Source organism: Chrysoperla carnea, chromosome 3 (assembly GCF_905475395.1).
Source record: "Chrysoperla carnea chromosome 3, inChrCarn1.1, whole genome shotgun sequence".
Taxonomy (NCBI): domain Eukaryota; kingdom Metazoa; phylum Arthropoda; class Insecta; order Neuroptera; family Chrysopidae; genus Chrysoperla; species Chrysoperla carnea.
Window position 1 is genome coordinate 57,133,122 of NC_058339.1, and position 15,020 is coordinate 57,148,141.

General features: G+C 28.6%; 2 protein-coding genes across 7 annotated transcripts in view; one reads left to right on the forward strand and one right to left on the reverse strand.

Annotated features, from left to right (window-relative positions):
- LOC123295574 (ras-specific guanine nucleotide-releasing factor RalGPS2) overlaps positions 1-1,299 on the reverse strand; it is an 86,723-nt gene extending 85,424 nt beyond the window's left edge. Inside the window, exon 1 of the mRNA XM_044876978.1 lies at positions 1,201-1,299. Within this exon, the coding sequence (XP_044732913.1) occupies positions 1,201-1,248 (48 nt within the window). The 5' untranslated portion in view covers positions 1,249-1,299. The remainder of the gene's footprint in view (positions 1-1,200) is intronic.
- A 1,391-nt stretch (positions 1,300-2,690) lies between these two features.
- On the forward strand, positions 2,691-11,356 carry LOC123295562. Of its 6 annotated transcripts, none has more exons than XM_044876958.1 (10): positions 2,691-2,848; positions 3,602-3,725; positions 6,062-6,175; positions 6,286-6,437; positions 6,601-6,846; positions 8,393-8,634; positions 8,697-8,883; positions 10,475-10,591; positions 10,658-10,774; positions 11,067-11,356. In XM_044876958.1, the coding sequence occupies exons 1-10, from the start codon at positions 2,775-2,777 to the stop codon at positions 11,281-11,283; spliced, it is 1,590 nt and encodes a 529-aa protein (XP_044732893.1). In that variant the 5' UTR covers positions 2,691-2,774; the 3' UTR covers positions 11,284-11,356. The 6 variants fall into 6 exon arrangements, with proteins under 6 accessions (XP_044732893.1, XP_044732894.1, XP_044732896.1 ...); XM_044876959.1 differs by having other exon boundaries at positions 3,602-3,695; XM_044876961.1 differs by lacking the exon at positions 10,475-10,591.
- Positions 11,357-15,020: the final 3,664 nt, after the last annotated feature.

Below are 15,020 nucleotides of genomic sequence, written 5' to 3' on the forward strand. Positions count from 1 at the left end.
TCATTTTCACAAGTATATAGGTGCAAATCTATCAGCATTTCACTTTTGTTTGAAAGTTCATGCTGCTTAGAATTTTCAATAGTTTTTTCAAACTTCGGGCAACATTACGAAATCTTGTCGAGTACCAGCATTATCATTAAAACTTAGACACGACTAAGAAAGATCCCTTAGAGATTTTTGCTTTAGTAACAAATGTAAGGTACGTACCAAAATTTTTAGATCAAAGAGAAGCAAGATAGGTTGTTGCAACTTGAGCGAATAATAACTGCTAATATTAATTTAATCAATACCATTTTAGCAAAATATATTAAAGCTTTTTTGTTTTTGAAAGTTTATTTTCCGTTAAAGCATCGCTTCAAAAATTGCTAGAGGCCTGATACAGTTCAAATTAATTTAAATACTAGTTCAATGATGAAATTAGTTATGGCATATTCAAAACATAAGAGGAAATCAGTTTGTAAGTTCTTGGAAATTGGCATTGAATTATAAACGGGTAGCAGAATTTTAGTTTCGAACAAACTGTGCCTACCCTTCAAAATTTTAACAGACAGTAATGATTAATAATTGTGAGTTTCCATTAGCAAATCCGTATGGCGAACCCTAATGACTTGAATCGATGTTTTTTTATAACACAAGGACATATTTCACACATTAACCGAAAATTTATTTAGGAGGACTCCGGATACTTATTTATCCCTAGCTCCATTGAAAATACTATGAATCTTGACTAATTTAAAAATTTATTGGTAATATATTTGAATATATTATTATTCAACTAATCAACTATATTTCAAATTTCGTGGGCTACTTACAGTAATAAAAGCTTAATTGACAGTAAAACACAGGCGGATTGATGGAAAATTTATAATCCCGCTTTCAGTATTTTTGAATAAGCCTTTTTTCGTAATTACTTACTTTAAGGTGCCGTTCTAGTAGGTATTTATTTCATAGCCCTTAACATTATGAATTAATAATAATTGTATAACATTTTTGTTTTATTCAAAAACAATTTCGATATATATAACAAATAAAATTTTATATAGTGAATAAGATTATAAGAAGGACATCAATTTTATAAATGAATAAACCAAAATAAACAAAAAAATATTTTATCATACTTGCAAATAAAAATAGACAAAAATTAATAAATTCATTCAAAAATAAAAGACATTACGAAAAAAAAGCGTTACATATTCTTACCAAATTATTATAAAATTTGCCTTTAACAAAACACACCGTCGATAACATTTTTAAATTTTACGATTTCATTATGATTTATCAAATAATTTTAAATTTATCAATTATTAATGTTTAATTATATATTAAAAATCGAAAGATATTTTATTTTTATTATTTCACAAACATTCAACACAGATTACAATCAATTAATTAATATTTTCTTCACAAATTTTCAACGATAATATTATAAACAACACACTCCTTACTCAACTAGTGTTAAACGCTTACTGGTTGACAGATGTTTCCGCGTACTACCATTCAATTTCTCTTCACTCAATACAGTACATGACAATTATGAAGTCATTTATTTTCCCATATACAGTACGCAACAATTTGTATCTGTAAATAATATCCTGAATTGGACAGAGTTTTTCACATTAAAACGTGCATGTATACACTATATTACACTCGAAATGTTCACGATCGAGTATCTCCACTCCAAGCACTCAGAAGAAAAAAATTAAAGAATGTTTAAAAATACTTTTTGAAATGAACGAAATATTTCAACTTATTTGTTGGATACTGACTAGAGCTAGCACACGATGTAACTAACAAATTTGCCAGTTTCACGCTATAAAAAACAATTTTAAAAACTCAGAATATTTAAATTGACAAAAATAATACTTTATAGTTGTCACTGGTTTCACGAGTGATAATTATGAATAAATATTAAAAAATTGCTAAAAATTCTTCCAAACCTAACTGAAATACTAAACAATTAACTACCCACGAAAGAAAATATTACCATAAAAATAGGGAGTGTTAAAAATTTGTCTAGGACCTATTATTTGGCCAAAGTATGAAATAATAAATATTTCTGCAAGGTGGCCCTTATTATGGTTTTTCACTAAGCGAATAAAAACCATGAGATATTTACTCTTCTCTCCTTTTTCTGTGAAAATTTTACTATGGCGTACATTTCACAGAAAAAGCAAAGAAGAAATTCTGTAAATATCTCGCCTAGAATCTAGACGATACTTTATGTGCGTCTCTAGCTACACTTCAGCTTCATGGTTGAATATATGATTCAAAGGTGGCAGCAGAATGTATTGAAACTTTGACCAGTTTAATTTAAAATTATATTTAAATATTTGTATTTTTAAACTAATTTATTTACAAGATAAAAAATTTTCAAATATTTTATGATTACGATTGTCGAAATAGATTAATATTAATCAATTAACTTAAAAAAACAATGTTAATTAGATAAAATAATGATTATAATTTTATCACTATATGACGTAACATACACTTTAATGTTAGATAATTTAGAGCATAATACAACCAATACGCTACCACTTCTCTAAACATCTTGCATGCGCCAATCAATACCATAACAAAAATAAAACACAAGGTGCATGTGTGTTGCTTCTAGTTTGTTATGAATAAAAATAAATAAACAGAATATTTACTAAATTCCAATATTATACAAATTACATTGTTATATTTAAAATTATAATTTAGTGTGTATATATAATCAAATATTATTGAATAATTAAAGGATAAAACCCGGAAAAGGTTTAAGCAATTCAATTATGGCTGAATTAAATGACCCAGTTCCACTTCCTCCAGGATGGGATTGTAAATTTGATCCTCGAACTTCAAGATAGTTAGTATCAAAATATTTTTATATTATACCTATAATAATATTGAGAAGTACTTGAGTTTACAATAGTTTCTAATTTTGTTTCAAATATTCAATTTCTTAAAAATATTTTATGAAACAAAAGCTGTAAATAAGTAATCCAATGTTTATGTTTAATTCAGTAATTCACATTAATATTTTTTAATTCATATAAATTCATTTAGTTCATAAATTTTAAAATTTGATTTGTATTATGTGTATTATGGGACATCTACAAGTTTCTTATATAACTAAATTAAGAGCGTGAAAAATGAATATTTAATGTAGGTACGAAATATGTATGTAAATTGTATTTTGTATTTACAATTATTAGTCAGCAAGATATCTCTGTTGATGATATCTCTGAATGGCTCCGAATTAATAGTTTTTCGCACCGGATATTATTACCAATATTAGAGTATGTACACCCCCCACTATCCAAAGCGAGCCCAAATTCGGAAAAAAAATCATTTGAAGATGAAAATGTTGTTGTAGATTATTTTTGACTCAAATTCATAATTCAGTCGACTTAACTTACCCTTAAATCTCAATATGAGCCAGATTTTCTTGTGTTTTTTGCAAACAAACCACTGTCGTCGAAAATAAACGAAAAAGTGTATAAGTTTGTAAAAAGTTGGAGATTTCATTTACCTAAAAATTTCTATCTTTTTGCAACTTTGCGTACTATACAAGCCTCGGGAATATAAGATATTAATAACAAAATTTCGTATTTTTCAGCTATTTTATTAATTACTACACCAAAACCACAACTTGGGAAGATCCACGCTTAAAAAATCAACAATTACAAAATCATGGAGGACATAATCAAAGAGTAAGCATTGGAGAATCAATTCCCTTACAGGTATATTATAAGTAAGCTAGGCAGTGCCACACGTATGAATGCGACTAACTCCATTCGATGTTCTACATATACATTTGATGTTTTAACCTTCAGATTTGTATTAGAGCCATTTAAGTGTTTAAAACATTTTCTAACCAATACAATTCATCTCTTTTTAATCGAAATTAATATTCATCATACTAAAAACATAGTACTTCTAGTAATAATATTAAAAAAGCGCATTAAAGGCTTGAACTTGTTTCAAGTAAAAGACTATACTCAGCTTAAAATTTTGTTTAGAGTATATGTACGTTTTTGTAGCACGAAAACAGCTTCGTATCTTAATTTTCTATTAATCGGCTATTTTTAATTAAGAGATGCTCTTAATATAAAAAATCCATTCCTTTTTTAACATAAATATATATTCAGGTCCGACGAAAAAGTTCAAACCCGAGAGTCAGAAAGTGTAAGTAATGGAATGGGATGAAGTGCGTAAAAGAAACTGGATAGAGGTATGAGTCTAAAAGCAGAGTTATGAGAACACAATAGCCTCTAAATTTTGAAAAATATTAAAATTTTCTATACCTTTTGTTTCTAATTAATAGGTGTTAGAAACACCGGACCTGAATATTTTTATTATTTATTATTATATTAAAACTAGAGATCTGATCATGGACAAAGTGGAGAGAGATGCAAATCGAAAAATGTAAGAGGCAGAAAAACAAGAGTTTTTCGCCTAAGAGGGGCAGAACTTCATCAATGCAACAGTACTTTGACATATTATGTATACTCTAAGTCGAAATAAAGGCAAAACTTAAACCATTCTAAATGCTATAACTATAACATTACATGTAATTCACACATAATGTCATAGTTATAACACTTAGAATAATAAAACACGTTCATTTTTTATGATCCAAAGTTTACATAATTAATCAGATGAGTTTACATAATTAATCATAATTAATCAAAATCCCCCATTACTTAATTGCTTATAACTTTTCCCTATTCAATAAAAATAATTAATGTTATTAATTGTTGTGAGCTTTAATTTGTGGAAGTTCATTTTAATTTAGTTTTAGAAAAATAAAATTTTATAAATTAATTATTTAAAAATATTTATTTATTTATTATAATTTGCAATTCCACTAATTTTATTTTAAAAAATATGTTAACATGTTTCGGGTTTTATCCCATTGTCGAAACTCAACAATGGTTTCGACAATGGGATAAAACCCGAAACATGTTAACATATTTTTTAAAATAAAATTAGTGGAATTGCAAATTATAATAAATAAATAAATATTTTTAAATAATTAATTTATAAAATTTTATTTTTCTAAAACTAAATTAAAAATAATTAATGTTATCTAAAAAAATCCTTTTTTGTATCCTTTATTTTTGTGATCCTGCTTTGAATTATTGTTACCAATATTTAATGTTTTCCTATATCACACCTGTCTGTTTTTCAAATATCAAATTCATGTAATTCTAGCTCTACAGGAAAAATTATACCTTATTTTTATATTTAACGTTTAGATTATCTTTCTACTATCAAGATTGTTTTATGTTAAAATAGTTCGAAAAAAAATCTGTGATAAATTTATTATGAGCCTCATATTCATGCTTCACAACGAATATTTCGGTATATTTTCTGAATAAAAAAAAAGACATAATATATGACAGCAATCTGAAGAGGATTCATAAAAATTCTGATTAAGAAAATGTTCTCTTTAGGCTAATTTAAACCGGTTTTAAACATATATTTTGAAAATTTCTTTGGAATGTTATTGCATGGCAGAAAAAAACTCGTAAATTATTATTTTGGGGATATATGTAGGCGGAAATTTTCTCAATGCGCCTCTGGAAGTAATTGAGCTATCGAAAACTAATTTTTTTTACAATTTTCTAATTAAAAAGTACTGCTGTAGATATGCGCATAGACAGTGGATTTTTTTCTATTGCCGATGGGTATGCGCAGGTATGATTATGAACTAATTGGCCTTTAAATGGAAGAACAACGTAGTATCTTTATCATTTTTTTATTAGTGTCTTTTCAGGTGTCGATTGTAGATTAAAATCAAAATGAAATCCATTTCATTGATGAGTTTTTCTGCAACAAGAAACGATTATTTATCCGTGGCTTCTAAAGTACTATTATTACCAAAAACTAGTTTAAGATAATTATTTCTGTATATTAACTAATTTTTCCATTTTAATATCGATTTATATCTTGGTGTCTTTTCGATAGGTTGATAAAACTTGATGTATTAATTAATGAATCCTCAATTCCTAAATATGTATAGATATTCAAAAATGTATAACTAATTTGCACGCTGCTAATTTGGAAAACCCAGCACGGATCTCCTGACCTAAGGCGTAATCATGTGTACCCTAGTAATTCACATGCATCTCCTTTAAGAGCGTTTCAAATGCCTGCTAATTACAGTCCCAAGACAATACCTTTGCAGGTAGGCTAACAAAATCCTAAAAATGCATGCAAATGTAGAATTAACAAATATGAACATTTTTATTTTTGTAAGCTATGCAACATAATAAAAACTGTGCATAAATGTTTAAGGATATGAGTAAAGAAAGTCCTTTAGCGAATCGGAATAAAGTAAAAAATGAACAAGAGTCATCTTTAACAGCAGATACAGAACAATTAGTTACTAAAATAGGATCAATGTTTCCAACTGTGGCAGAAACACATATACGATTATTATTAAAAAAGTAAGTGAAATATAATTTGAGAATTTTTTTTTTGAAAGTTGATTAACACTTGTGTTTGTTTTTTAACACAGCTTTTTAACGCAATTATTATCAGTTTTCAATATTAACGAGTTTTAAGTAAATCAAAAATAAACTTAATGCTTTCAATACTAACCATTTTCAGGTACTATAATCGTGAGGCTGTTGTAATGAGTGCTTTACAGGTTGAAAAACATCCGATAACAACACCAGGGCCGTATTCGACGCCCCCGCCTCCTATCAAAAATTTTTCAGCAATGGTAACTCGTGGGGGTAGTCCAATACAACGCCCTGGATCTGGTGGCAGTGGAAGTTTTATAGGTTCACCACGAATTGGAGACACATTCAAGCATTCACCCAGACCCCACTCCTCACCCAAGATGAAATTGAGGTTACTACTAAACCCATCAAACTGCTTGCGTTTAGTTTGTGTCATTTGCATGAATATAGGTATTTTCATGTTGCATGAATCTTTTTTTAAGTCCATTTTCAATTTTTCATTTACAAATTCATTATTGCATGTTTTAAACTTTTAAAAATATTACTATATTACTATAAAAACAGTTTACTTTTTAACTAAGGAATGATATTGAATTAATTTGTATGGACAATATAATTTTTGTAACGAGAATGATGTTTTATATTAATTGTAGGTAAATTGTATGCTTGTAAACCCAACTATTAACAAAGTTTTATTCCAAAATAAAGGCCATAATTAGATTACAGGTAGTTTATGTATATTACTAGGCTTTGATGCACTTCAACGATCAACCAATGAGAATTTACGACTAGAGATAATGAGTTTATTATATGTTTTCGTATTCTTAATTAGATATCATGTTTCTTATTTGTTAATTGATGATGAGCGTCAATGAACTAAATATTTGCTAGACAAAAACAACTAGATCTGATAGAAAATGTACTATAGACAGAAACTATTTTAACTGGCGTAAAATGTATACAACTCCTTAAAGGGGACATCAAAGATCGTTTAATGTCCCCACACAACGCCGAGCCGATCCGAATCAATGCCGACAGTAAAATTCTAAGTCGGTAAAGCGAACGTTCATAATTTACATTTGAATTAAGTTTACACCGCTTTTTTTCATTTTTCTAAACAATTAGTAGCTAGATGCCACTTGAACAACAATTTTCACCTACGAACCAACGCCTGAAAGATATAGTTTCCAATATCTGGGGCAGGTTGCTCAAAAAGGACAATGTCTACTGGGCATCTAGGGAAGATAATTAACAAGTATTGTGGTTTTTTTAATCCCAGCTTTCGAATTCTTGAATTTACCGTGACCAGTATACGTAAATTTCAGAAAACGTAGTTAGAGTTAGTTTCTTGTTTTTATACCCAACGGATACTGAGTACTTGTAATAAACATAGAGCATAGTGATCACATACCAGCTCATACCAACTTATGAAATTTTGATGTTACAAATTATATCCTACGAACTTCTAAGGACTTTTTTTTACTTAGAACGGTTTTTACGATATCACTATATATTGTCCGAAAATATTATTATGGGACACCTTATTTATATAGAAAATTTTTTTTAACTAGATCCCTGATATTATGGAATAAAGAAAGGCCATTTGGTCCCCGTATTTGCTCGGAGCATTTAAAGTGATCAAAGTCTACTAATTAAACTCATTTTACCACAAAAAATATTTGTAAATAAATAGCATTTTGAACTAGCATAAAATATTTAGCTTAGCTATTAGCTATTTTATTTGAATTCTTGTGTTGGTTTTTTTATCTAATACATCTAGGGATTTTAGAATGGGTCAACTTTCAATTGCGATGATAGAAATTCATAATGTAATTTTTCAGGCTGTTCTCTGCTCGTGCCTTATTGTAATAAAATATTCGAGCCTATACATGAACACCAAAATAACTAGCAATTACTAATATTATATAAACTTTTAGATATATGAAAAGTATATTTCCTTCGGTAGAAGAAACAATATTGCTAGATGTTTTAACCAGTAATGAGAATAATGTACAAAAAGCATCTGAAGCATTGCTAGAAATGGGATATGAAAAGAAAGATATGAAACCACCAAAATTACAACAAACAAAATCGGAAGAAGACAAAGCTAATGCAACCGATACTTCTAAAGAACCGACACCACCACCCAGAATGAAAACATTAGAAGAAAAAGCAAAAAGTAAAAAAAATTATGAAATATAATAAATAAACAATTTATAAACTGAAAATGAATATTTACAGTTAAAGCTCAATTGCAAGAAGATTATCCAAATATTCCGGAGCAAGTTATTAATTTAGCTCTGGATAGTGTTAATTATCAAATAATTCGTGCCAATCAAATTTTACAAATAATGATTCAAGAAGATAATAAACCTCAAGAAAATAACAACGAGGATGAAATTGAAAATAATACTTTAGTTACACCTACGTAAGTATTGATTCAGTTGGAATGTTTTTTTTACAATATCGCAAAGTAATATGAGCATGTGGAATGATTTTCTTTATAATTCGTTCATTAATCATCCACCATTCATTAAACAGTAAAATTTTTACAATTAAATATTGTCCTAAACTTTTTGATACTATATTGATCATTCATTTTATCATCTTCATAATTGTAATTAGCAGCTCATCACCGTCACATTGGGTTTATAATTTATTTTGATTTTGAAAACAAAATGTCCTCCTCACTATTATTATCTTTTTGATCATTCTCTATTGTAATAGGAGGGTCTTTAACTCTTCTCTATTTCAATAATAGTAGCCCTACCAAACAACTCTTCAGTCTTCTGGCATGACAACATTAAAAGCGATCTTTAAATTGGAATCCCTCGTAAAGTCCGACACTATAAGATCATTTAATTTACCTACCTCTGATTATCGCATATTCCTTTTGATACAGATACGGTAACGACACTGACATTTCAACAGAAGTAAATACAGTAATATTGAATATTACAGTGATACTAATTGATACTACACTTTTTATATATTAAAAAACATAAGATTTGTGGTAGGCTCATTTCTTTGTCGGCATATCATGAGCGCATAATAGATGGTAGGTATAATCATGTACACTCATGACTCCGCCGTCGCTTACCAAAACGCCCAGATATATGAAAGTAAAATACCCTATTTTCAATAACTTACAAAGTATCAACAATATATCAAATATTCGTTGCTTAAACACGTTCTTAGATTATAGGACGGGTATACATATATTACAAATTTGCCTATATCTATGGAAGTTTAAACACACATTTATATAATCACTACGAAATATTGCAACAACAAAAAAAATCAGTATGAAGGACCACCATTCATCCTCTAACCACATACTTCATCTATTGGAATATTCGACATCTATTGGAATATTTTTCTGAAATGTGTCGCGACTTAACTTCATTTACCTTAATTACACAATCATGAATAATTAAGGTAATAAAGGTGTGCTCGTACTTGAGTAACCAAATATATATCAAACGTTGCGATCAATGGTTAGGGATGAAAAGCCTGCCTGGCCAGGCCACCCTCTTTGATTTTGACTATCCTTAAATGCTTAATATCGTCTGTCTGCACTTGATATATTGAAATAAGTATTTACGACACGAGTTTTAGAAAATTATTAATATTTTTTATTAAAAATATGGTAAACCAGTAAAGATAAATTATTTCAATGCTTACAATGTTTTATTTTTATTGCTTAATACATAATAACCGCACTACCATCATAAAGGTATTTTTTCATCGGTTTTATATTAAACGATCGTAAGTTTTAGCTAAAATAATTTAATTTTTTTTAAATTATTGAAGATTGGCTAATTTTTTATCATTCCAAATTACATGGCACCAATTGAATTGGCTTAGAGCACTGCCATCACGCTGCAAAAAATGTATATTATTGAATATGAAAATAGACCAAAATATCCATGCAATTATTTTCTCATAAAACTTTGCGATAAAACTTAATATATATAGTATCATAGAATATCTGTAAAAGAGAAATTTCTACTCTACAGCTTAACGAAAGATGACAAATTTATTAGATCAAGAACTCCTGAACCATCACCTGAAAAAAAACCTGTCACTGATTTGAATAAAAATTGGCGTAATAAAAATATAAATGTACCCGCAAAGTAAGATAGAGGAAATAAATGCAAACAAAATAAAGTTAATTTTAATAAACTTGAATATTTTTCTAGAACTTCTAGAGAGGAAAGTATTGAGAATGATACTCAAGAATATAAATCAAAGTGTATTATAACACCACATGGACCAAATTTACAACTACAACAAGGTCCTAATAACGATTTATTATTGTAAGTATGTACAGATTAAGGAAATCCTCCCACTGGTCAACAATTGATTTTTCACATATCAATCACAATTTCATTAAGTTCATTGGAATTTATCTCTCAATCGATTGTCGCTATGATTTCAACTTAAACGAAACACATTTAATACGTCGTTTGTTATTACGACACTGTTGTACAGGCAAAACGGCAATTAATTGTATAATCGATTTAAGAGGACAACTGACTTTCAACCAGCGGGAGGATCCCCTTAGCTAAAAAACTGAAATTAATTTTAATTTTATATGTGACTATTTAGACCAGATTATACCACTTGGAATGGTGCAAATCCAAATTTGGCAAATGGAAGAAATTTATCATACGCTAAAGGTCCGAATAAATTGTTACTTCAATCAAAGACATATCAAGCTAAAGGTCCAAACAATGATATTAGAAAAGGGCCAATTTTTGGATTGGCAAAAGGAAGTATTTATTCACAATTAAAATCAATATTGAATGAATCACGTGCTAAATAAATTTTAGCACGTACTCTCTTTTATTGAGAAGAATAAATATAAACATTGAATTAATTTAGACAGATCTCATAGTATCAATAGACAAATCGTCGTCCTGATAAATGTATTTATTGCATATCAAATTCTTAAAATTTTTTAACTGAATGAACTTTACCCAAATTATTTAGTAAACTCATTAATCTAAATCGAACTCAATGACGCTTAAGCTTGTGATGCTTTTAGCTACTTTATAAATGTGGATTAACTAAGTCAATACTTTTTTTTTTTAAATAAATTCGATTCAAGTTCTATTGTTTCCGAAACTAAAATATTATGTAATCCATGAAGAATTTTTGAAGCGTCAATTTTAGTTTACTATTTCAAAGTTGTTATGAAATATGCAAACTATTTTCACTAGGATTACATTATTGAGCGTCTAACTGTCCGTTAAATTGTTAAATGTGCGTTTGGTAATTGATTAACAAATTCAAGTACCTTCGTTGAGTACCTTTATTACTCATAAAACATTATTAATTCATATTATTTTGTCAACCGCGCATTTTCCACTTTTTAAGGTGACCAATGTTTTATAGTGAAAAGGAAGACATAAATGAATTATTTACTAGATGATGAATTATTAAAGCATTGAAAGTACTTGCCTGTGTATAATTGAATATACAATAATTAGTTTAGATTCGAATTACGATTAAGCCATTAAAAGAGCTTTTGTAACGCGTTGTAGCTTCTTTTCTTTAAAAGCATTCCAAGAGCTAAGTATTCATGAAGGCTTTGATCTAAATGTATAATCTGACACTTAACTTGCTGATTGTCTCGGCGTTATTCGAATAAGAAAATTCCTAAAGGGGGGGGGGGTGATTGGTCACCTTACTTTTTCTTTAAACAAATTACTTTCCGCAACTTGATCCGTGGTTTCTTAACGTACAAAAAGCTCTGGAAAGTAAATAAGATATTCATTTAAAAAAATGTATTTTTTTCGCAATCACGTTTCGCTGCGTCATGGAGTCTTTATGGACGCTCTATTTCGCTATCTATGAATATAAACAATTATTTATTCGCGGTTGCAATCGCGGTATATCTTGAGAATATATATTTTTATGAAATTACCCCAAAGTTATTTTTTTATAGATAATATTTAAAGAATTTGTGATTATTACATTTTCTTATTTAGCTTAAACTAATTTTCTAATATTCACGTCCTTGAATGAGGCTGTGGCTAGTGCAATGGAAACGCCGCCCACATTATAATAATAACTAACGTACCTTTAAACTAATACCAAATTTCTAAACTTATCTTTTTATTTATGCTTCTTGTTATGTGTTGTGTAAGTTTAAAAAACTTTGTTTAGGTATTTTAATTGTTTTGTAAATTTGAAGTCCATTCATTCTTTGTAAGTAAAGATGCTTTTTAAGAGTATGTTTTACTAACGGAAGTGGCTCATATTTATTTACTTTGAAATTTAAGTAATAATATGCCTGAATTTGAATAATTGTAAAATTTATGACATCGGTATTTGATATAAAGAAACATAAACATCTGAGTGGAAGAAATGCCCGCCCAGATTTATATATTTTTCAAATATCCGGTAATGATTGATGCCATAAAATATTTGAAGAATTCAATATCTTCCAGTAGATCCTACCAATAAAAACTAAACTAACTACCAATAAAAATCCATGTTTAGAGACAATCTCCCTCGAAATGTTATTATTCTGAGAATTGTTGTATGTTAAATAGATAATTGTAAATTATCAGTGTCAAACGTTTAGAAAACTTATTGTGCAAAATATACGTAACTAGGAAATACGTAATAGGATCCACCCTACAAAAAATTGGTGGAAGGTTGTTCTTATTTTGATTATTTTCCACCAGATTAATTAACTTTCTAGGGACTTATTTTCGACTTTTTTGAATTTATCGGAAGTATTTTCATAATAATGAATATGTTGAATACTAAATTTAGATTCAGTGAAAACTTCCACTTCAATTATGTGTTTACTGCACTAAAATAAAGAAAGAAATATAAGGAATATATACATATATATATATATATTTATAATGCGTGATGTGATGTATCAATTAGGTTATTCGCGCGAGTGGATGAGGTATGAAAATAATGAAACTCTTTACGACAAAGGCAAAGCCCAAACTTAAATTTAAATACAAAAATTTGAAGTCTTTCAAAAAAAAAAAAAAAAATAGGATAAAAAACATCATCCACCGTTGAGATATTCCCGACTCCAAGAAACCATAGATAGCACTATCGTGACGGTTGAAGAGGGTATATATAAATCTATCTCCATGGTATAAAAAAACAAACAATTAGTAGGAATTCACTTTTTTGTCATTTAATTATACGTTCAAAGTTAATGTTTACATCTTCGTTAACCGCCATTACAGTGCTATCTATGGTATCTTAGGGTCGCAAATAGTGGAGAATTATCTTTCTTTTTTCTACCTCATTTTTTCAATCTCTAATGCTGTATATAATCAAAATAAATATCTTTACAGCGATTAATATATAACGTCCAAAATAAGTATATTTGAAAACTGTCCTCAGAGTGTGGTTTTAATACCCTGAGACGAAATCCAGTAGCTAATTTCCATGTACTAATAAACATTTTAAATTGGTTTTAACTATCCTGTCCAATAAACAGTCACAAAGACTGTTAAATCAATGTATCTGATGTTTAATGTAAAATTTAGAAATATTCTACGTCATCATCGTTCAGAACTTGTAGTACATAAAATGTTTATCTTCTATTGTTTAGTACATTGATAAGTGTGCTGTGACCCAATGTAATTTGTTTTGATCAACCAGAATAATGTGCATACGAATCCGGGAATATATGATAACAAGCAGCCATTAATTGGCAAGTTGCCTGTTAACATTTTGATTAGCACCGCAATAATAAATCTGACGCACATAAGATTCTTGGCGTGTTATCTACGGTCCTACACGATCGCTCTACTATCGATTCACATACATAATTATCTCCCCAAAAAAATGATATAGAATCGTTTTGAATATTTTGAAAATTTTATAAAATTCTATCTAATGTTAATATTTTAGAATAGATTTCAGTTTAATATTTGCAATATTGCAAAGTGCAATTTTATCTCGATTTCAATAATTTTATAAATATATCAATCGTATTTATAATCTGATTTACTAGCCATTAATTACTATCATTATATTATTTGAGTTAGGAAATGGTTACGAATATATTCCTCTTTATAATAGCAATAAAGTGCTATAAAACCAAAAGCTTATTCAACAGTCATATTTAAATAGTCTATTAATAAAATATGCTTAAGCGACCATAAGATAATACTAATTTGAAATTTCTTCCTTGAATGTCTTCCTCTAAAACCAATGCTTAATCTCCAAAATAATAAAAGATTTACATTTCCATATCAGTCCTCTAAATACATTCAAGACTATTCAATGTATACTAATTATTTAGCCCGCAGGCCCATGCCGAAAAATTTACTGATTACATGACCGTTGAGATTTTGTATGTGTTTTTTAAGTTCTTTTTCACAACTTCTTTCTTGAGAAAATTCTTGGTAGCTGGTGAAATCATTTTGTCCAACACTCAATAATAATCTGTTCGGGGTATCTGCTCACCGACACCTTGAAAATTGCAAATGCAAGTTTTCGAAGCCCCTTAAAAAGGTCGCCTCGTTGCCGAGAATTTTTCTATGTAAGAAGTTGTTCAAAAGAACACAGAGAAAA

What these genes read in the sequence shown, in the direction of transcription:
- LOC123295562 (XM_044876958.1), top strand. Translation starts at nt 2,775, where the DNA reads ATGGCTGAATTAAATGACCCAGTTCCACTTCCTCCAGGATGGGATTGT. An exon ending in ATTAGAAGAAAAAGCAAAAA is followed by an intron (nt 8,635 to 8,696) that starts GTAAAAAAAATT and finishes GAATATTTACAG; the next exon opens with TTAAAGCTCAATTGCAAGAA. An exon ending in AATATAAATGTACCCGCAAA is followed by an intron (nt 10,592 to 10,657) that starts GTAAGATAGAGG and finishes ATATTTTTCTAG; the next exon opens with AACTTCTAGAGAGGAAAGTA.